Below are 20,887 nucleotides of genomic sequence, written 5' to 3'. Positions count from 1 at the left end.
TTACTGTGCGAAATCCTACTAACAAGGTTTCATTCTGTCACTTAGAGTTGGACGCAACCTATGTCATGTTGGAATACTTTCTAGCTTGCAAAAGTATACCAATGTTTTTTCCCATAGATTAATGCAACTAAAAATTGAATTGGACTATGTTTCGTGTCTTTGGAAGTGGGTTTAATCGTTTTCTTTATCAAAGTTTATTGGATTTTTATAATAATTGATAACAAGACCCTATGATTTAATAGTTTTCTGACCAATACAGGATGACATATCATCTTATACTAAAAACTACAATCTTGAATCAATGCCCATTTCCTTAAAATTTCCATAAGATGTAAGCAAATACACCATAAACATGTCAAAAATATTCAAACTGCCCTTATGGTATCCCTTCTGTTTTTATCTTTTCGCCACCTTTTTTGCTATTTCATGACAAAAAATGTTCACAGCATAAAAAATGATCCCATATCAACCTCAAGTGGTCTTTAAGCATCTCAGAAACCAAACTAACCTCCACCTCCTGTTCCTGAAAATTGAAAGAGGAGTTCATAACACATAATGAAGAAATAAAGGAAAGAGAAAAAGATACTCATCACAATTTGTATCTATATGCTGTAGTAAGCAACAAAAGACCAGATGCAAAAGCTTTATTGAAGTCGGACTCCTAGTTTGACTTGTAAACTAAAAATCTAATAAAATAATAACTGATAAAAAACTAACTTGGAATCAAAGAAAATAAAACCTAAAATACTTAGTATCTCCTATAAAATGCTAGTAAACTTAACTAAATCACAAAAACACTAAATGCATGAATTTATGGATTTGATAGCAAATGACGTCTGAGTCATATGAAATAGAACACATAATCTAATGATGTGATGACAATATTTAATTTGAAGTAAAGTTATGGAATGGTCCTTATAGAAAAGAATGTAACAAATCTAGTTAGACATTTGTTCCTCTATTAGATTACATGGACTAAGCTCCTTATTCAAGCATCCAGTTACATACGTTATTTACCTGTAATAATGAGACAATGTTTTTCAGCTTCATATTTATCTCTCTTGTAGCTTCCCCAGTTGAAGTTCTAAAATCATATCGATCAGCATGTCTCACTTTTAGCCTCAATGACGAACTTTTATAATCTTTAGCTATTGTGTGCCAAACCCCCACCACACAATATCTACCTCCAGAAGATGTCCTCCCTAGAGGCCATCTCAACCCACCCTTCACATCTGGATCTAGAACTGCAGAATTAATAAGACTTCTGATGCTTTGCATCTCATCATCCTGGAGAGCACATAAATTAGTTTGGTCAGAAATTTAAGTCTTAAGACTCTCACAAGAAAGAAATACCATGCTAAAACTATCCCATATGGTAAAGATTAGTCCAATCCCACCCCTGTTTTAATTTTTTCTTTTTCTACTTTTTTCTTCTATTTTTCTTTTTTAGTCCAATTGCTTCATACAAGAGAAGATGATAATGTTAGGATCCTTGTAGCTTAGTGCCATTGACTGGTCTCCTTTTTAAGGAGAACTAAGGTTCAATTCCCCCTTCTCCCACTTCTAGTAACAATTTATCATATATATATATATGATGATGATGATGATGATGAAATTAAAATATTTTAATCCTTCCTACTAAAATATGTAGAGGGAAGAAATTAAAATATTGAATCTTAAATTTTCTGTCAATAAGGACCATAAAACTTTAACCTAAACTTAACTTCAGCATGATAAAAATATGCTTTTTATTTCTTTTCACATATATACATAGGACTTTGAATGCACACACACATGTACTATGGCTGTACAGATAAGAAACTTACAGTGAGAGCTGTTAAGATCCTCTTGGTAGATAGCATCAGCCTTAGGTCTAAATTTTTATCAAGGCATGATATGTCTATGACCATATGACGCACTTTGTGTAGTTCAATCTACAAGAACAGTGAGACATTTGAACATAAGTCTCAAATCACACATAAAACAGGAGATACTAAACCTCATCATCTTTTTTACTCTATACTTTTCACGTTAAATTGACGTATTTGTCACGTAAAATTAATAAAACAGGAAGAAAACAAATCATCAGCACCCCACGTAACAAGTTCAGACCTAAGCATGATTTGAATGCAATGTGCATCAATATTAAGCAAAAAACTTGCCTTATAAAGTTGAAGCCTTTTATCTTCTTTTATCACACTGCATTTGCAAGAAATAGTTGAATCTGGTAGTGTGGCATCAGACAACTATAAAAAATGAGAAAGTAAATTGGGGAAGTCAGTGACCAACTAAATCAAAAGGCATAATTTTGAATATATATAAGCAGAGGTATTCAGCAAAAGAAATACCTTTACATGGTATAAATCTTTCTCCTCTTCAAAATCAACTTTAATCTTTTGGGTGACTTCCCCCTTAATGTTTGCCATGTATGAATTAGGAATATTTGTGTAAAATGATCTTCTCAATTGACTCAATGTAGTTTCTGTAGCCAAACCTACTCTCGTAGTTTCTTCGCTGATTGAAGGGCTCCTACATGAGAAAGTTGTAGCTACTTAACTCTTCCAAGTATATTAACAGGTTCTCTTATTACATATTTGAAATGTGAAATTTTCGAAGTTACAAAACATCAATATCAATATATTCATTACTTCAAAAAATTTAGTACATTTTATTAAATGGGATATGAAATGATCAGGATATTGTTGCCAAAACAAATGAATTGTTTCATCAATCAATCTAGCAACCAATAGAAAGAGAACCAGATAGAAAGAGTAGACATAATTGTAATTGATAAATAATGGTGAAGGGTACATATCTGCATAAGCAAGTTTGTTGCACAATTGCATTAGAAACAAATTGCCCATGTTTTATTGACAACTTCCCTGTGTGACCTTGTGCTTTTGCAGTAATAACTTTATACGATAAGATTCAGTAATGTTGAGACAAATATCTAGTAATAAATGACACTAGACAGACCTTTCTTTTCTTTTCTTTTTTGAAAGTTACACAGGCATCTAGTATGTCTTAAATCCATGACCTCACCCTCTACCTAGAACTTGTAAGGGGAGGAGGTGCTAATTGAGCTAGAGCTCAGTAGCAACCCCAACAATAGACTTCATATCATATTGATACTCCAACTGACTGAGTGTATCATTAAAGTTTTGGTTAATGAAGTTTAAGTTATTTTCTTGGTTAGAAGATAAGGATGAAGTGACAGTTGACAACTTTGCTTAGGTTTGAGGTAACAAAGTGCATAAAAAAATAAGTGTTTTGGATTTATCTCACTCACTTCTTCATGCCAACCTCATAATTTCACATTTTTTCATTATATTGAATTAAATTTTCATAGGGCGTCCCAAAAAAAAAAACTATTAACTAAAACAATGACTCATAGAATAGAATAGAAGCATGGCTTACTTATGAAAAAGAATTTTCCCAAATCTAGCAACCAACTTTGGCTTGACATCTTTCAAGTCCAACTTTTCATTCTTGACATTCTCGAAAGAAGAAAGCAAGTCTGACACAACATTTTCTGCTATATACACCCATGGACTCCTCACTTGCTCAACTAACCAAAACCACAAATCCATTATTAATAATTAGTTACAAACAAAAAATCTATGCAGAAAAATAGTAATATTTACCTGGATGATTGTTGTTGTTCTTGAACAAAACTAGTGGATCTGTTCCTTTTGTTCTCCCAAAAAGTTGTAAGGGAACTGGGGTAACATGTACAGAAGATGGAAACTGGTGATTGTGATCCAAACCAACAGGAAACCATGTGGAAATAGCCTGCTCTGCATAATTATAAACGATCTTTCCACTTCTTTGTGAAAAGGGTTTGGGTGGCAACCTCAAATTAAGATTTCTCCTAAATTGAGGAACAAGGGATTGTGGAATTGGTGAGGGTCTATTATGCCTATCACTACTACCAGCTTGGTATGAGTGACGCTTGTGTGGAGGAATGTAAGCCATCAATACCTATGAACTTCTAATAGTACTACTACTGCTACAAACAAATGATCACTTCAATATTAGTACAATACATACTTCTCTTCTATATGGTGAAGACTGATATAAGCCTTGGAGATAAACTTGTTTGTTAAGTTCCACCTTTTTTTTTTCCTTAAACTGAATTAAGCCATGGAATTCAACTTATTTCTTAAGTTCTCAAATTTTGTTTTCTAACCTTTTATCCAAAGAAAATATTTTGTTATGATCATTCATGGCGAATTTAGCCAATCAAAGATTGGCTTGCAGTTTAAGTATAAAGTACATACTACATAGTGGTGAACAAGTACATGAACTTCTCCATTAAGGGGTTGTTTGAGTTAAAAATAGATTCTTATATGCGAGTGCTCTAGTCACATGAAACCTGACTTCCTCTTTCATCACATGAATTGGAAATTTCTCAGAGAGTAGAAAATGTGAACCAATATATATATATATATATATATATATATATATATTTGAGGCATTACATATGGGATGAATGGATACAACTGGGCCATGTGTACCACAATGAAAATATTGGGGGTAGGGGGCATGGCAAAAAGATAATTCAACTCTATTTTCAAGCTTTATCAAGCCCATTATTTTTATCTAGCTCTTCTTTTATTTATTTATTTATTATTATTATAATAATAAATAAACTCACACAAGATACAAAGATGAGAATTTTTGAAAGGCATTCAAATTACAATATGGTACACTTTTATTTTTTATTTTTGGAGAAAGAATATGTTACACACTTTTTTTTTTTTAATGAAAAATATGGTACACACTTAAAAAGGCCTTATTGAGCCTTATTAATATGCGAGTTGGTGGGTTAGTAATATTATGAACGGACTAAATTACATCTTCCAAGGTCATGTCAATACCAATAAATAAAGCAATCTATTGAAAAGTGTTTTTTTTTTTAAATTTAAAAACAAAATGAACGCTTTTCACTCGGAGTAGTACATGCCATAGTAGTAGACAACTTTTTAGAAAAAGAAAAAGAAAAAGATTTTAATTATTGGGCTGTTTTTTCGAGAGAAATGTTATGTTGATAATATTTTTACAATATTTTAACAAGAAGTTTGAAGTGGTAGGTTGTTATTGGTCATTACAAGTGGACAAAAAAGTAATTTAAATTGTAGATATAAATTAGAACCAATAACAACTTATGTCCTATGATTTGCTGTAAAAGTACTTATAAAAGAAAATAATTTGTTATAAAAGTGTTGTGAAAATATTGTGAACGTAGAATTTCTCTTCTTTTAATCCCAAAACCCGCTCTACATAAGTAATGACTATTGGGTTTTATTTTAATTTTAATTTAATTCAATTTTTTATTTTAAGAATGATTTTTATTGCACGAGCTAAGCTTGTTTATTAAATATAAGTTTTTTTTTTTTTAAGAGAGATTTTGAATCTATAACGTCAAAGCTCATGATGTCTTTTTAATTAAGCCTAAATATTAAACTTAATTATTTAATAAATAAACAAATACAAGAAGGTTTTTTTTTTATATGGTGTCAAATGCTTGTAATTTTATTTACACAGTCACACCACAATTTTGGTTTGGGTGTCTACTCAGCCACTCTTTCCATAGCAGGTTTGAAAAGTCAATCTTGCTTTACCAAGTCCCACTCTGTTGTTTGATGGATAGTTTATGATCTTTCTGGTTACATCCGTTGATTAATAGTACCCATATTTTCTACAATTGAATGGAGCCTTTACCTGATGAGATCCAAACCCATATTTTCGTTTTTCTACCTATCAAATCCATGGTTATCTGTACCTCCGTTTCAAAAACATGAAAATCCTTTATCCTAAACTCAACTTTCATTTCCATCCATCTCGACCACTCCTACACCAACAACCATAACCTCCTCCTCCTCCTCCTCAGGCTCTGCCCACAAGATGATAGTTTCAAAGAATTCTACACATTGCATAACGAAGAAGATGATGATTCTACCCAACACACCAAGTTTGATTTCCCTGAGCCCCATGATGGACATTCCCTTGTAATAGGTACTTGCAATGGCCTGTAATGACCTTACTCAATAGTCCTCATCCTCTTGTCGAGGCTTACTTACTTGCCAAAAATGAATGGATAATGTTGAGAAAACCTTGTCCCATGTGCTGCACTATACGTTATCTTGAGCCACCGGCTTTTGTCAATGGGGCTGTCCATTGGGTTGTTTTCCAGAGCACTAATAGTAATGATCATATAGAAAAATCACCTACTTTTATTTTGATGTTTGATTTGGAGGAAGAGGTGTTCCGTGAAATACTGCAGCCAGAACTTCCATTTTATAACCGTCAAATTGTGATTGGGCTGCGCCTGTGTGCTTCTGTCTCAGTTTTGGTAGCCTTGTTTCATTATGTTTACCAAAGAGGCTATTTCCATATTTAGGTGATGAAAGAGTATGGTGTTGAGTTGTCATCGACAAAAGTTTTTAGTTTCAGTAAGATTAATACCAAGGCCAACAGGTTTTAGGAGAAATCGTGAGATTGTGTTTGAAATGAATGGTAGGGAAATGGATGGTGGCCACCTTGTGTTGCAGAAGCTTGAGACCCAAGAGATAAAGGATCTTGGGATTGTTGGGTATAAGTATACTGTTGCTGATTCTTATGTTGAGAGTCTAGTTTTACTCGACAAAGCAGCCAATGGTGCAGTTGCATACTGAGAAAGATAGGTAAGATGCATTTCATGCATATATTATTATTTATTTTTAAGGTTTTTTTCAATTTCTAGTTGCACTTTGGCTTTTTCATTGTGGTATACTAACAAGTTTTGTAGCTAGTGGAAGATTACTTATTTTCAATTGATGTCTTCTAACATGCTAGGGAACCAAAGAGGACACTTTACAGTTCTACCTATCTGCCTACATGCTGATGACTTCATTTGTTTGCACACTTGATTAATGTCATATTTTTCTATGGAAAATAACTAAAAATGCTTTTCCTGGGAAGTCCGAACTAATTAGAAGAAAAGTTTTTGTTTCTGATTCATGTTTGATGTGTGGTGAATATGAGCAAATTGTGGATCATTTGTTCTCTCTTGTCCAATTGCAAGAGCAATTTGGTTTGCTTCAGTGCGTGGTATTAGAATGGATTCTTATCAACCCCAATCAGAGAGTGTGATTAGAATGATGGTTGTTTGTTCTCTCTAAAAATAAATCTCATAATGCAGTTATTGTGGCTATGTTAGTGGGTATTTTATGATTTATATGGTTTTTAGGATTTTGATGATGAATTGCAGAGTTCAAGAAAAAGCAATTATTAGTGAGAGATTTTAGCAATTTTGGTGACTCTGTAGGATGGCAAGTAATTTTGTTATCTGACAGGTGTCTATTCTAAAAGGAAAAAGTTTGGTAGATGTGCTTTTGGGTGCAGGGTCAGGTCCTGGAATAAGTAGATTATGGGTCACTACAGTAGATCTGTGTCATCTAAAAGGGAAGCAACTTTCATTTCACTTAGAGAAGCGGAGATGGCTGTCAAGAGAAAGGGGTTCATAGTGTCATTGTGGATGGAGAATAAAAATTTCTTGCAAAAGCTCCTCAAAGATGATTGCATATATTGGAGACTACAACCTGTTTTTGAAGATAAAAGGGTATTAAGGAAGGATTTTGGTAACGTACTTAAATATGTAGATAGAGAATATTGGAATGGATGTTTAAATTAGCTTCAAATGGTACCATTTTAAAAAAAAAAAAAAAAAAATTTCTTTCTTTGAATGAAAAGTTGGTAATTTTATTGAAAGTTGGTAATTTTTCTTTTGTTTCACTTCCTGGTTTCTACACAAGATTTGAAAAGATCACAAGTGTATAGAACATCTTTCGTTCAATACAATCCTTCATCTACCTACTAAGAAGTTGCATTTGGTTCTAGATGGATAACATATCAACATAAATTGCTCAATTATTTACTAGTGTTTGAAGTAGATAATAGGGAAATTTCTATCAATGATGAGTCCAAATTCACTATTACAGTCACATTTGGATGCTTTGGTTTGAACCTTTCAAGCCTATGAAAATTTAGGGTTTTTTTTTTTTTTTTGGAACAATACTGAATTGGCTTAGTTGCTCACTTAAGACTTGCTGCCCAAAAAATAAGTTACTTCCATTCCTAAGTACCTTTGGATTGGATTTGTGGAAGAAAATAATTTATAGTTGTTGGTCAAAGAGTTTTTTCAGTATATTATAAAATCAGACATTTTAATTTCATTTCTTTTTATATTATTTGAATACTTGAATCAGTGGGGATGATAGGGGCACAACTTAAATATTGTTGGGATATTAGATGTAGCTTCTAGTGAAACTACTTTATCCTTCTTTTTTCTAATTTTTTGTGTGTTTTTTTTTTCCCAAAAATGAGCATTCTGTTCTGCAGGATAATCTGTACTGATGAATTTACATATGTAAGTCTTTTCTTTGGTATTTGATTTCCTTATTTTGTAGACTTTAGAATGAATCTCAATACCAAAAAACAAAGGTTCTAATGTGTCTGCAACCGTGAACAAGTGTTTGCAACCATGAACAAGTCTTCTATCCCTTTGAAAGCTATAGCTCCGTAGCCATTTCATGTTTCACCAACATGCATATCTTCTATAAATAAATTAATAGGATTATCTCCAATTTTGTTATGATGACAGTAATCTTCTTTGGTTCTTTGCCACCCTCTTACTAATTTCACTTTGAGTTGCTGATTATCTCCAATATACATGTCTTTAACTGTCTTATACATAAAAATTACTGGGGAGAAGTGGTCACTTTTGGCATTTTATTTCCTCCCTTCGTTAATTTTTCACCTGTTGTAACCAATGATTAAGTTAAAATATCAATTACATACTTAGCATAAAGAAAATATCCAGTACTTATAATTTGCGTATTAATGCTCCCTCCCTATTCAGAATACTAATGCATCTACTTGAACAGTTCAAGCAACCATGTTATTTCGACTATGATTCATTTATTAAAAAAAAAAAATTATATATATATATATATATATATATATTTTATGCCATTCCCAAATGACTTTCTGTTAAATTACACTTCAAAAATTCTTATTAGAGTTCCTAGGCCACGGTGGCACAGCTTAGGCACCAGTTTCAAGTGGGAAGACTTACCATACAAGGACTGTGGTTTCACTGTCAGGTTTTATTTTTTCCATAAATCTGCACAATCATTCTTAGGATGTTCACTGAAGCAATTTTCACAATGAGTTGCGGCCCATGATGGATCGCAAGTATTGCCGCTTAATACAGAAACCTTCAGCTGATATTTTTGCAGGTTCTGCAGTTCTTAACCTCTTGGAGATCCAGGTAAAACCTTATATCTGAGTTACTCATCTGTTTAAATAATAAAATTGCTCTTTAGATGGCCTTTTTCTCTCTGTAATTAAACTTTTGAATTTGTCTAATACAGTTTATGAAAGATGCAATTAGTGTTCCCAGTTATGTATATACTTAAACTCCAATCTTGTCCCTACTTCTACATTTAAATGTGCATAAAATGCAATGTATATCATGTAACTAATGTGATGAAAAAGGCGGCTATTGGTAATATGAAAGTAAATATTGTTTGACCTTGACAAGGGACAAATATATTGGGTTAAAAATGGGAATGTTGACTGTTATCACGGCAAGTAGGGAGTATATTTTTTCTTAGTTCTTAAAATTTGCTTTTCCTACATCCAGTCTAGGGCCACTGCTGGCGATAATGAAGTGAGGTAATTGCTTTAAAAGATGATGCAGTTTCATATGCATAGCAATGCATATCTTGACAGTTAGGAAAGGTATGACTTAAAATGCTGTTAAAATTTTTCTTTAGATTTTAGCTTCAATGAGGTCATCTCTGATTGCCTTTGACAGCCTCCATTTAATAATATATTAGAATCTAATTATTAGCTTAATTGATCACAAACACACACTTAGGTACCTTGTTAATATTATTATGAAAATGTGTTAAGAACGCACATACAGAAACAAATTAAATTTTAGTGTTGTCTTATTTTCCCATTATCTGGCCATGCTAGTATGTGTCTTCAGTGTCATACCCATGGCCCTTGTTCTTTTTCTTGCTACCTAAACTCAAAGTTTAAACATAAAGTCTCAAGATATTTGCTCAAAAATTAATTTGAATTATGTATTTTGATTAAGTTGATTTTATTTTTTTGGCAGTCAATGGCTAGGGAATTTTAGATTTTTTTTGGTTTTTCTTTGGGAACTTGCAGCTTTCAGCATTCTTGACTATTGCTTTCTGCATTATGATTTTATGATTCCATCTAATTCTTTTTCTTAATCAAACAGAAATCAAACAAAATTGTGGGTGGGTCTATGAAGGAGTGATTAATGATTGATACGGTGAATTTTTTTATTGCAGGATCTTTCAAAATGGTTTATTTCCAAGGCCAACAGGTTTTAGGAGAAATCGTGAGATTGTGTTTTAAATGAATGGTAGGGAAACGGATGGTAGCCACCTTGTGTTGCAGAATCTTGAGACCCAAGAGATAAAGGATCTTGGGATTGTTGGATATAAGCATACTGTTGCTAATTCTTATGTTGAGAGTCTAGTTTTACTTGACAAAGCAGCCAATGGTGCAGTTGCATACTGAGAAAGATCAGTAAGATGCATTTCATGCATATATATTTATTTATTTTTAAGGTTTTTGTCAATTTCTAGTTGCACTTTGGCTTTTTCATTGTGGTAAACTAACAAGTTTTGTAGATAGTGGAAGATTACTTATTTTCAATTGATGTCTTCTAACATGCTAGGGAACCAAAGAGGACACTTTACAGTTCTACCTATTTGCCTACATGCTGATGACTTCATTTGTTTGCACACTTGATTAATGTCATATTTTTCTATGGAAAATAACTAAAAATGCTTTTCCTGGGAAGTCCGAACTAATTAGAAGAAAAGTTTTTGTTTCTGATTCATGTTTGATGTGTGGTGAATATGAGTAAATTGTGGATCATTTGTTCTCTCTTGTCCAATTGCAAGAGCAATTTGGTTGGCTTCAGTGCGTGGTATTATAATGGATTCTTATCAACTCCAATAAGAGAGTGTGATTAGAATGATGGTTGTATGTTCTCTCTAAAAATAAATCTCATAATGCAGTTATTGTGGCTATGTTAGTGGGTATTTTATGATTTATATGGTTTTTAGGATTTTGATGATGAATTGCAGAGTTCAAGAAGCAGTTATCAGCGAAAGAGATTTTAGCAATTTTGGTGACTGTGTAGGATGGCAAGTAATTTTGTTATCTGACAGGTGTCTATTCTAAAAGGAAAAAGTTTGGCGGATGTGCTTTTGGGTGCAAGGTCAGGTCCTGGAATAGGCAGATTATGGATTGCTATAGTAGATCTATGTCATCTAAAAGGGAAGCAACTTTCATTTCACTTAGAGAAGTGGAGATGGCAGTCAAGAGAAAGGGGTTCATAGTGTCATTGTGGATGGAGAATAAAAACTTCTTGCAAAAGCTCCTCAAAGATGATTGCATATATTGGAGACTGGAACTTGTTTTTGAAGATAAAAGGGTATCATCAAGTCGTCCACCAGATGGCCAACACAAGATAAACTGGGATCCATTGATTGAAGCTGTCCTTGTCTGCACTCATAAATCATAGCATTTGCAATGAAATTTCAAAGTCTGCTTGGAACCGTAAAAGCTTCCATGCCACTCCGAGTGTTAGGTTGTGTGATTAAGTGTGAGTTCTTGCCTATCACATCTCGCCATTGGGCATCCGTAAGCATCTAATATGCAAAACGCCTTATAGTAAAGAGTAGAATCACATGAAGACTATTGGGGTTGAGAAGCTTCATTGGTTTGGACAAGCAAGCAGCTGGAAGCTGGTTAAATGTTAGTATGAAGCAGAGGTAGATACACAAAGTTTGTATGATTATATGGGACTCCTTCAGACTTGTGGGACGTGACTACAAGTCTACGACAAAGACCAATCTGATTTGTGTCGTTACTTTTCATTGGCAGAGATTAGACAATTTTGACAAAACCACAATTTCAGTTTTAGGGGTTAGATTAAATAGCTTGCCATTATAGTCTACCACATACTTTGGAAAGATGTGCTTGTTGCTAAAAAGTAATTGAAGACCAACCTTTTATCCTAATACCATTTGGAATAAAATCAAAACACTCAATTGATATGTTGCATTCTCTGCCCCATATAAGAAGCAAGTAGAAAACCATGTGTAAACTCCTTGGGTGGGACTTGGGAGCTATTGCCTATTAGGCTGCAATCTAGTCTTATATGATTTATGAAAATCCAACAAATAATTAATTTTTTTTTAAATCCTTAAAATATTATAACAAAAAAAATACCAAGACAATAGAAAAATATAAATAAACATTAGAACACAAAGATTTACTTAAAAAATAACATTTTCTCCTTAAAAAGGAAAAGTGGTTATATAAAAGAGAAAGAAAAGTATATAAATCTAAGTTGGCAAGAAGCATAAATCCCTCGTTTACTTGCTTCTTTTGTTCTTTCTTTGTTTCATTTTCTTTTGTGCTGGAGAAGGTATGATAATCCAATTCCACATAAACTTCATTTTCTTGCTATAAATATTGATAATGGCCTTGTTTTGTGTTTTTGTTTTTGTTTTTTTTTTTTTTTTTTTTTAATTTAAAATTTAATATATACAATCAGAGAAAGAGGATTTGGATTGAGGTATTTGTTTGGAAACACCAAGATTTATGAGGTATCAGTTATGCTACAAAATTTTTTAGCTAGGGGATTTTGTTTTTTATTTAGTGTAAAGATGAGAGTTGGTTGGTTGAGTGATGTATTAGAAGAATGGCAATACGTATTGGTTTAATAAACAAAACATGATTGACATGGAGAGCATCACGTGTAGAATATTGTTTTTATTAAGAGTTAAAATCTACAATATGCTTTCTTCGTCTAGCTAGGCACCAGATGGACGAATCTTGCAAAAGAGAACAGCTAAGAGGCTATGGCTTGAATGTCAATGGGGTGTTGGCCAAAAGCCCTCCGATGCCTTTGTCAGTATTTGAGAGGCTGAGAAAGAGAGTAAAGTATATCGTGAGTTGTGCAAAAGCGTACCTTTCCATGTGAAGTGGTCTCTCCTTTTATAGGAAAGCCTTTATAGTCGTTAGCTTGTTTATTTCCATGAATGGTGTGTATTTATGAGTTTAGCGTAACGTTTGGCACATTAAGTGAGGTAAAAGCTATTTGTTTGTTGCTTGTAGTAACTGTAGATCTCGGTAATGAATGTCGATATCCAACTGTTTGTGTTGGTAATGAATGCTGCCTCTGGACGATGCCTTTTGGCCTTAGACGATTTATTTTGGAGTTATCAATCTTCACCATAAGACAATTGGATAACATTTGGCTCCACTACTGCGTTGGAACTAAAACAATTTGAACATGTAACAAAAACTAAACATGTATTTGTAACGAGAGATGCTACATCTACAACATTTTTACAACAAATCACAGGTGGTTAGTTGTTATTGGTTCAAATTTAAAACTAATACTAAGATTACTTTTTTGCCCCAACAATAACAACCAGTAATAACCTTCCACTTAGGATTTGTTGTAAAAATGATGTAAAAATATTGTAGACATATCATTTCTCATTTGTAATTGTGTCAATTTCAGTAAACTAGAGGTGATCTGAGTCCAAGAGGACCAAGACAATAAACATGTAAAAGGAAAATAGTTGCACAGGTCTTTTTATGATCTAGGTAGGACGTATTTTGTCTGGTATATACTTTGTCTGGTATATACCACTTTTTTTTTTTTTAATTTTTTGTTTTTTTTTTTTTTTCAGGTTATAATATATTCATGAATATTATGAATTCAAAAATTGTACTCACATGAAAGCTTGACTTCTCTTATCCCGTAGATTCACATGGATGGGAAATTTCAATTTTCTGATAGCGTAGAAAATGTGAATCACTATAGAAATTAATTTTTTTTTTTTAAGACATGGCAAATGGGATAAATGGATACAAATGGGCCATGTGTACCACGATGGAAGTAATGGGGGCATAGCAGAAAGATAGTTTGGGCTTATAATTCAAGACTATTTTCAAGTTTTATCAAGCCCATTATTTATATTGAGCTTGTTTATTAAATATGCTTAAAAAAATTTAAGCTTGGCTAATTAATAAATAAACAAACAAACATGGAATAGCTATTTACACGTATCACAATTTTGGGACCTACTCATTCTTTCTGTGTGTTCCACTAGTAAATATATTGGGTGCTCTACAATCTTGGATTATTTTCATTTGATGATATGCTTAACAAATTGTTCCTTATTTATTTATTTATTTAATAAATTGATAATTTGCTCAATAATAACCTTACAGGTTAACTTGCAAATCGTGAGGTTTTTAACACATGGTTTAAATTCTCACAATCATTATATATATATGCAAAATAATTAATTATTGAAATTTAGAAAACAAACCTCAGTTTCATAATTATTGGACCTCCTACTGGTCCACTTGTTGGGTAATTGAACTGTCAAAGGTTTCAGCTTTGCTTAAAAAATCCACATCAAATCATATTCTTGCTTTCCTAGTTATTTCCCTAGTAATCGCTTTATCAAAATATTGTCAATCGCTTCAATGGGTACTCAAGGAGCCTCATTATTGTCATCATCATTCTAGTGCTATTTTTGTTCGGTTCTGTCACTGTACAAAAAAAACAATGTTTATTCATATGAATCATTGTCATTCTCTTGGAGCATATATATCTTTAAATAATACAAAGAATATATTTTAGGAATTGAGTTTGTCTGGCTGAGCCCATGGGTTCTTAACTTAAAGTTTCCTTGCTGTTGATGCAACTTTCTGATGCACAACTAAACCTTTTGGACTGTCCATAGTAAATGTAGTTGTTTACTTATATGCATTAAATTTAACCCAATCCATATAATATGTTTTGCACGGGTCTACGACTAGTTTGCTATAGCAACCGTGTAAACATATATGGTTACCGTAGCGATGTAAATCAATATTTTTTTTTCTCAAAGTCAGCCATCTATCTCTCTCTCTCTCTCTCTCTCTCTCTCTCTCTCTCTCTCTCTCTCTCTCTCTCTCTCTCTCTCTCTCTCTCTCTCTCTAAACAAGAGAGCTGATCAACTGTCCACCCACCACCGTACAACCACCACTGCAACCCAACACCATCCAACTACCACCACCACAACAACAACATATGATAATCCGACCAAAAAATCAATGAAAATGGACTATCCTCCATCTCTATTGCCACCATCATAACGTGTTGACAACTATAGGTCCTACTATGCATTTAATTAATGGATCCCATTATTTTGAGAGGAGAAATTCTTAAGTACCCCTAAAGTTCGGAAAATGGTACTCTCCCTTCACATTCATGGTAGGGTCTACCATGGATGAAAAAGAGAGGAGTATGCATTTATAGTACTCTGGGAATATTCTATAACTAGCCGCTAACCCATGCAATGCACGGAAACTTACTTGTTTGTATGGTAGACTAAAACAATTTTATGAAATATTAAATTGATTATAAAACTACACCATTGCATAAATTGCTCCTATCTGGCTTGAACTTGTGTTACAATTTGATGAAGAAGATAAAGCTTAAAATATTAGCGAATCCGAAGATTCATTGCCTAAGTATTGTTAAAACAAAACAAAATATAGATGACTACACAATAGAGAAATATAAGAGAAAAATTAGTTATCTTCAAAAGAATAACTCATAGTATAGTTGTACCAAACATGTTCAGATATTACTAAAACTAATGCAAAAATTTAGAAGATTCTAAACTTATTGCCAAAAAAAAAAAAAAAAAATTAGAAGATTCTAAACCTAGAATTATTGAAACAATAGAAAAAATATATGACTGCAGTCACTACACACAAAAGAGATATATAAGAGAAAGATGCTGTTGAAATATGCCAGATTGTTTTAGATAATGCAAAAAATAAACTCAAAAATTTAGATGAAATTAAAGAATTAGAAAATTCGGTGCTTACAAATTATTGAAACAAAATATAAACAAAAAAAATATATATATATATATGTAACTACACAGAGAAATTAAAAAAAAAAAAAAAAGGATGTTCTACCCTCAAAAGAATAATCCAATGTTAATAATTGTTGAAATCTGCATGAAAATTTCAAATGTTACAAAAAATTAACCAAAAATTCAAAAATTAAAACACAATGGAATTATTTAGATAAACCAATCTATTGGTGGATTGAATCTAGTGCCAAGTTTACCCTAGGATAATAGCTAGTTGTTGAGACTTGAGATCGAAATTATATATATAATATATTACAAAGGAGTATGATAAGCTTAGATCTCCGAGCTAATAGAATTTAGTAGTATCATGGCTTTGTAAATCTATAAAATAAAATAAATATATACAAAAAATTAACAATCTTGATTTAAAATTTAAAAATATCCAAAGAGATTTTTATTTTTTATAATCTAAACAATTGAATTAGATTCCCACTTAAACTTATTTGATGATGTATGATATGTATTGTATCCCAAGTAAACTTGTTCGTAAGAACAAAAAGGAATCAAGAATTTACGTTAATAAGAGATGCCATTGGTAGTCTTTTGTTTTGTAAAACTTCTAACTTCAAAAACCGTGTGCCATATGAGGAGGAAAGAGATTTGGGAAGAACTATTATTCAACAATAAATAAGAAGAAATAAGTAGTAATATTATTATAATAAAATTAAAAATATGTTATCAAAAAATTGATAGGTGGTAAAAATTTGATGGCAAGATGATAGGCCAACAATATATTAACTCATTGTAATAAATTAATCAATTAATTAGTCAAATTAATTAATTAATTCAATTTGCATACAATAAGCGTGGTAGCACAAACAAATCATCAACTAAATAAATATGCAGCGGAAAATAAAGTTGACACGGTGATTTGTTTTCGAATGGGGAAAACTTACTTGGCAAAAACACCACCGGGTGATTTTAAAGTTACTACTTCCGAGAATTCACTATTATCAAAACAACCGGTTACAAGTAAAGGAATCTCAGTACCTTAAACCAACCAATAGTTGAACCCTTATCCCAATATCCAATTAGACTTATTCTATAGTGACAATCTCTCCTTTCAATGCATGGCTTCCAGTACGTGACTAACCAATTTGATATGCGGATCCTAGTACGTGGCTTACACACCAACTTAAGAAGAATGTTGGTTGCAAAGTTCTTCAGTTCATCAATACAATGAAAATCATGAAACTCCTTGGTTACAAAACCCTATGGCGTACAAACGCAGCAGCTTCTTGAAAAGAGAGATGAATTAGGGCATATGTTTCCAGTTCATAATATGCTTGTGAAAAACTTTTGCATTGAGTTGCATCACTGTGACGGCCCTTAAAAAAATCCTTATATATGTTTAGGGTTGTGAGAAAAGAAAGCCCAAACATCTATACACAGATTGGAGTGAAATTAGATTTGAAAAACTGATTTTCTTAAATCTTGATAGATACCCTATCTATCAAGCAGTTGTCAAGCATTGGGCTACATCAGCCTTTTTAACTTCGATAGATACTAGTTGTCGAGTTTTAAAATCCAGCACTTTTTCACTTGATTCTTGGATAGACTTGCATAGTTTTATCACTTGAACTTGAAACTTAGTTCTTTGAAGTATTAAATACATTCTAGATCTACCCAATTACAAGTAAAGTGTGTTTTATCAAAAGATTAGCCAATTCTATATTGACATATGTTCCTAACATGATTCACATATGTCCTACCACAAGATAATTAGATTTCATATGTCACGGCTTCTAGTATTCAAACTCATAAAATTCAAATAGAAGGAGAGTTTTAGAAATATAAAATCAGAATTTTTTTTTTAAATAATGCTTAAGTTGCATTTATTAGAGAGATAGAATTTCACTTCTTATTAAGTTTTGATTAAACAAAAATAATTTTGTTTAAAAAAAATGATAATGATGAGTTTGAATTTAAGTTGGACTTGTTAGAGAGATAAGTTTGGACTAAACAAAAATAATTTTATTTAAATATTGTGCTGAGGTGGAAAATTGTGAGATGTTTAAAAAAAATGATAATGATGAATTTGAGTTTAAGTTAGACTTGTTAGAGAGATAAGTTTGGACTAAAAAAAATAATTTTATTTAAATTTTGTGCTGACGTGAAAAATTGTGAGAGTTTTAGAGGTTTTGATTATATATATATATATATAGAGAGAGAGAGAGAGAGAGAGAGAGAGAGAGAGAAATGATATGTCTACAACATTTTTACAACAAATCCTAAGTGGCAGGTTGTTATTTGTTGTTACTGTTGGGGTAAAAAAGTAATCTTAGTGTTAATTTCAAATTTGAATCAATAACAACTAACTACCTGTGATTTGTTGTAAAAATATTGTAGATGTAGATATAGATTACTCATTTTTTACATGCTTTTTATTACTCCCAAAGTGGCAACCGTACTTTCTCACACAAAAAAAAAAAAAAAAAAAAGCAACGGTACATCACTAATAAATATTCAATCTAAGCGGGTGCTGCGTTAATAATAGCCCTCCTTTATTTTGTTAATATAGCACTAATTAAGTTCATCCCATGTAAGTGTAACATGTTTAAAGAAACCAAAAAAGCTAAATCAAGAGTCTATATGCATTTTTTTTAAAAGTTCATCCCATATAACACGTTTAAAGAAACCAAAAATAGCAAAGGCAAAAGTCTATTTGCTTTTTATTTTTTTATTTTATTTTTAAGTTCGTCCCATATAACACGTCTAAAGAAACAAAAAAAAGCTAAGCCAAGAGTCTATTTGCCTTTTTCTTTTTCTTTTTTAAGTTCATCCCATATAACACGTTTAAAGAAACCAAAAAAAGCAAAGTCAAGAGTCTATTTGCTTGTTCTCTTTTTTTTTTTTTTTAGTTCGTCCCATATAACACGTCTAAAGAAACCAAAAAGGCACAAGCAAATAGACTCTTGACTTTGCTTTTTAGTTTCTTTAGATGTGTTACTTGGGATGAACTTAATTAGTGTGTACATACTTGGTTTGGCATTTGTACAAAAGGTCAAAGATTGATGCAGTTGTGTACAGACTTTGTAAACAACCAAATTGGCAAATCCAATACAATCTTATCTTGTTCACTTTTTAATTCATAAGAAATCTAGAAGTTTAGCTTTAAAGATTGAGAAATAAATTGATGATCACGGGTGAAGAATTGGAAGATTAGGAACCATAAACTTATTACTTTTTGAGATGGTAAGTTAACAATTAAGCTGAAATTACTAGCTAAACTTAATTTGGCTTGTTCAAATTTTTTAAAGACCAAAAGGGTGTTTGGAGACTGATCCCCTTTTGCTTGATCTGTTTCCTATAGTTAAAGAAGCATAGTTGTTAGTTTGAACCGGTAAAAACATTGTATAATTGATGTCAAAAAGAGGTTTTTCAGTGGTTTTTCCTAGAAGATGCCACAACTTTCATTTTCAGTGGAAAATACATTGAATTGGTAAAAACATTGTAAAATTGATCTCCCAGCTCTCATTTTTAGTGATTTTTCCTACAAGATGCCAAGAAGAGAGAAATGGCCACTTGCATTCCTATTTTGTTTTGTCAAAAAAAAAAAAAAAAAACTTGAAACAGATGGGTATAATAAAAAAAGACAAAACCATAAGAGAAAGGAGCATTAGAGTTTATAACAGTAATATTTTCTATCTTATTTTTCTTTTTAATCAAACAAATTAGTTTTCCATCTCTCCACCTTTCTATCCCCCAATCAAACAAAGTTTTTCTTTTTTCTCCTTTTCCATTCTTCCAACTATGAGATAAAATTAAATTTCTTCTATCCTCCCGCTTTTCCATCCCATACCAAAAAAGTTACAACTTTAAATGGAAGAGTAGCTCTCTATTGATGAGTTCAGTAAAGTTGAATGAAGTTAAAGATGCATAGTTGTTAGTTTGAATTGGTAAAAACATTGTATAATTGATGTCAAAAAAAGGCTTTCTATGAATGTTCTTTTCTACCAGCTCTCATTTACAGTGATTTTTCCTAGAAGATGCTAAGAAGAAAGAGATGACCACTTGCATTTCTATTCTATCAAATAATAAAAAATTTCTTGGTTCTTTGTTCTTTCCTTTAAAAAAAAAAAAAAAAAAAATTCATTACTTCCAATCATACTTTTGAGTGAAAAAAAATGATTTATTGACTAGACTTTTACTAGTTATATATATATATATATATATATATATATAACTTTCATTACAGTTAGCTCAACTGGTAAAACCTCTTATGGTTGTATAAGAGATCTGGAGTTCAATCCCCGCCTATAACAAAAACTGATTAGTGTCTTGGTCTGATAATGAAGAACTATCATCAGGAACGGACGCCATAGATTGATACTCTCTAAAAAAAACCTTTCATTATAGTTAAAAATAATTTTCATTCAATGCTTTCCCAGGATCGACGATTCTTAGAAGGTGTTATAGAATACTAGATTATCTTCTTTTCTTAGAGGAAAATTAGCGATCAAGAATAATCTTCTGGGAGGAAGGCCACGTTTGAAACAGCTTTTGTGCTTTACAACCACTGCTGCAAGTCAGTTTCGTCAGTCTTAAAAATAAATAGCTAATAAAAAAATAATTATTGTAGCCTTACCCCTCAATAACCCAACATATCCGAGATTTTCCACCTACTTTACCTTCTAAGTTTTTTCAAGATAGCTCAGCTACAACAAATTATAGACTGTTTTGGAACTATTTGGTATATGTGGAACTCAACGATATCAATGCAAATGACCCAACCATGTTACTATTGGTACTTTAGGCCAAGTGAAAAAAAGGTAAAGATGGACTCAAGAGCATGCTAGACAAAATCTTGAACAAATGATCGAGAGCTATGA

General features: G+C 32.0%; 3 protein-coding genes across 23 annotated transcripts in view; 1 reads left to right on the top strand and 2 right to left on the bottom strand.

Moving 5' to 3' along the window:
- LOC126720434 (uncharacterized) overlaps nucleotides 1–4,086 on the bottom strand; it is a 101,339-nt gene extending 97,253 nt beyond the window's left edge. Inside the window, exons 1-3 of one of the 3 annotated variants that reach the window (XM_050422943.1) lie at nucleotides 3,645–4,086; nucleotides 3,418–3,568; nucleotides 2,349–2,529 (exon numbers count right to left, since the gene is read on the bottom strand). In XM_050422943.1, the coding sequence (XP_050278900.1) occupies nucleotides 2,349–2,529; nucleotides 3,418–3,568; nucleotides 3,645–3,975 (663 nt within the window). In that variant the 5' untranslated portion in view covers nucleotides 3,976–4,086. The remainder of the gene's footprint in view (nucleotides 1–2,348; nucleotides 2,530–3,417; nucleotides 3,569–3,644) is intronic. The other 2 variants (XM_050422941.1, XM_050422942.1) reach the window with 2 other exon arrangements.
- LOC126720431 (disease resistance protein RUN1-like) overlaps nucleotides 1–20,887 on the top strand; it is a 186,940-nt gene that overhangs the window by 32,967 nt on the left and 133,086 nt on the right. The window lies entirely within an intron of this gene.
- LOC126720443 (uncharacterized) lies at nucleotides 233–1,990 on the bottom strand. Its single transcript, XM_050422960.1, has 3 exons — nucleotides 1,827–1,990; nucleotides 1,018–1,287; nucleotides 233–523 (listed from the first exon to the last, which is right to left on the bottom strand). The coding sequence occupies exons 1-3, from the start codon at nucleotides 1,908–1,910 to the stop codon at nucleotides 425–427; spliced, it is 453 nt and encodes a 150-aa protein (XP_050278917.1). The 5' UTR covers nucleotides 1,911–1,990; the 3' UTR covers nucleotides 233–424.

Source organism: Quercus robur, chromosome 4, assembly GCF_932294415.1.
Source record: "Quercus robur chromosome 4, dhQueRobu3.1, whole genome shotgun sequence".
Taxonomy (NCBI): Eukaryota; Viridiplantae; Streptophyta; class Magnoliopsida; order Fagales; family Fagaceae; genus Quercus; species Quercus robur.
This window is presented reverse-complemented; position numbering and strand designations above follow the sequence as displayed.

Excerpts from the sequence above, each read along its gene's own strand:
- LOC126720443 (XM_050422960.1), bottom strand. The coding sequence starts at position 1,910 with ATGGTCATAGACATATCATGCCTTGATAAAAATTTAGACCTAAGGCTG. Across the intron at positions 1,288-1,826 it reads GGATCTTAACAGCTCTCACT|GATGATGAGATGCAAAGCAT; the intron begins GTAAGTTTCTTA and ends TGTGCTCTCCAG. Across the intron at positions 524-1,017 it reads ACATTGTCTCATTATTACAG|GAACAGGAGGTGGAGGTTAG; the intron begins GTAAATAACGTA and ends TTCAATTTTCAG.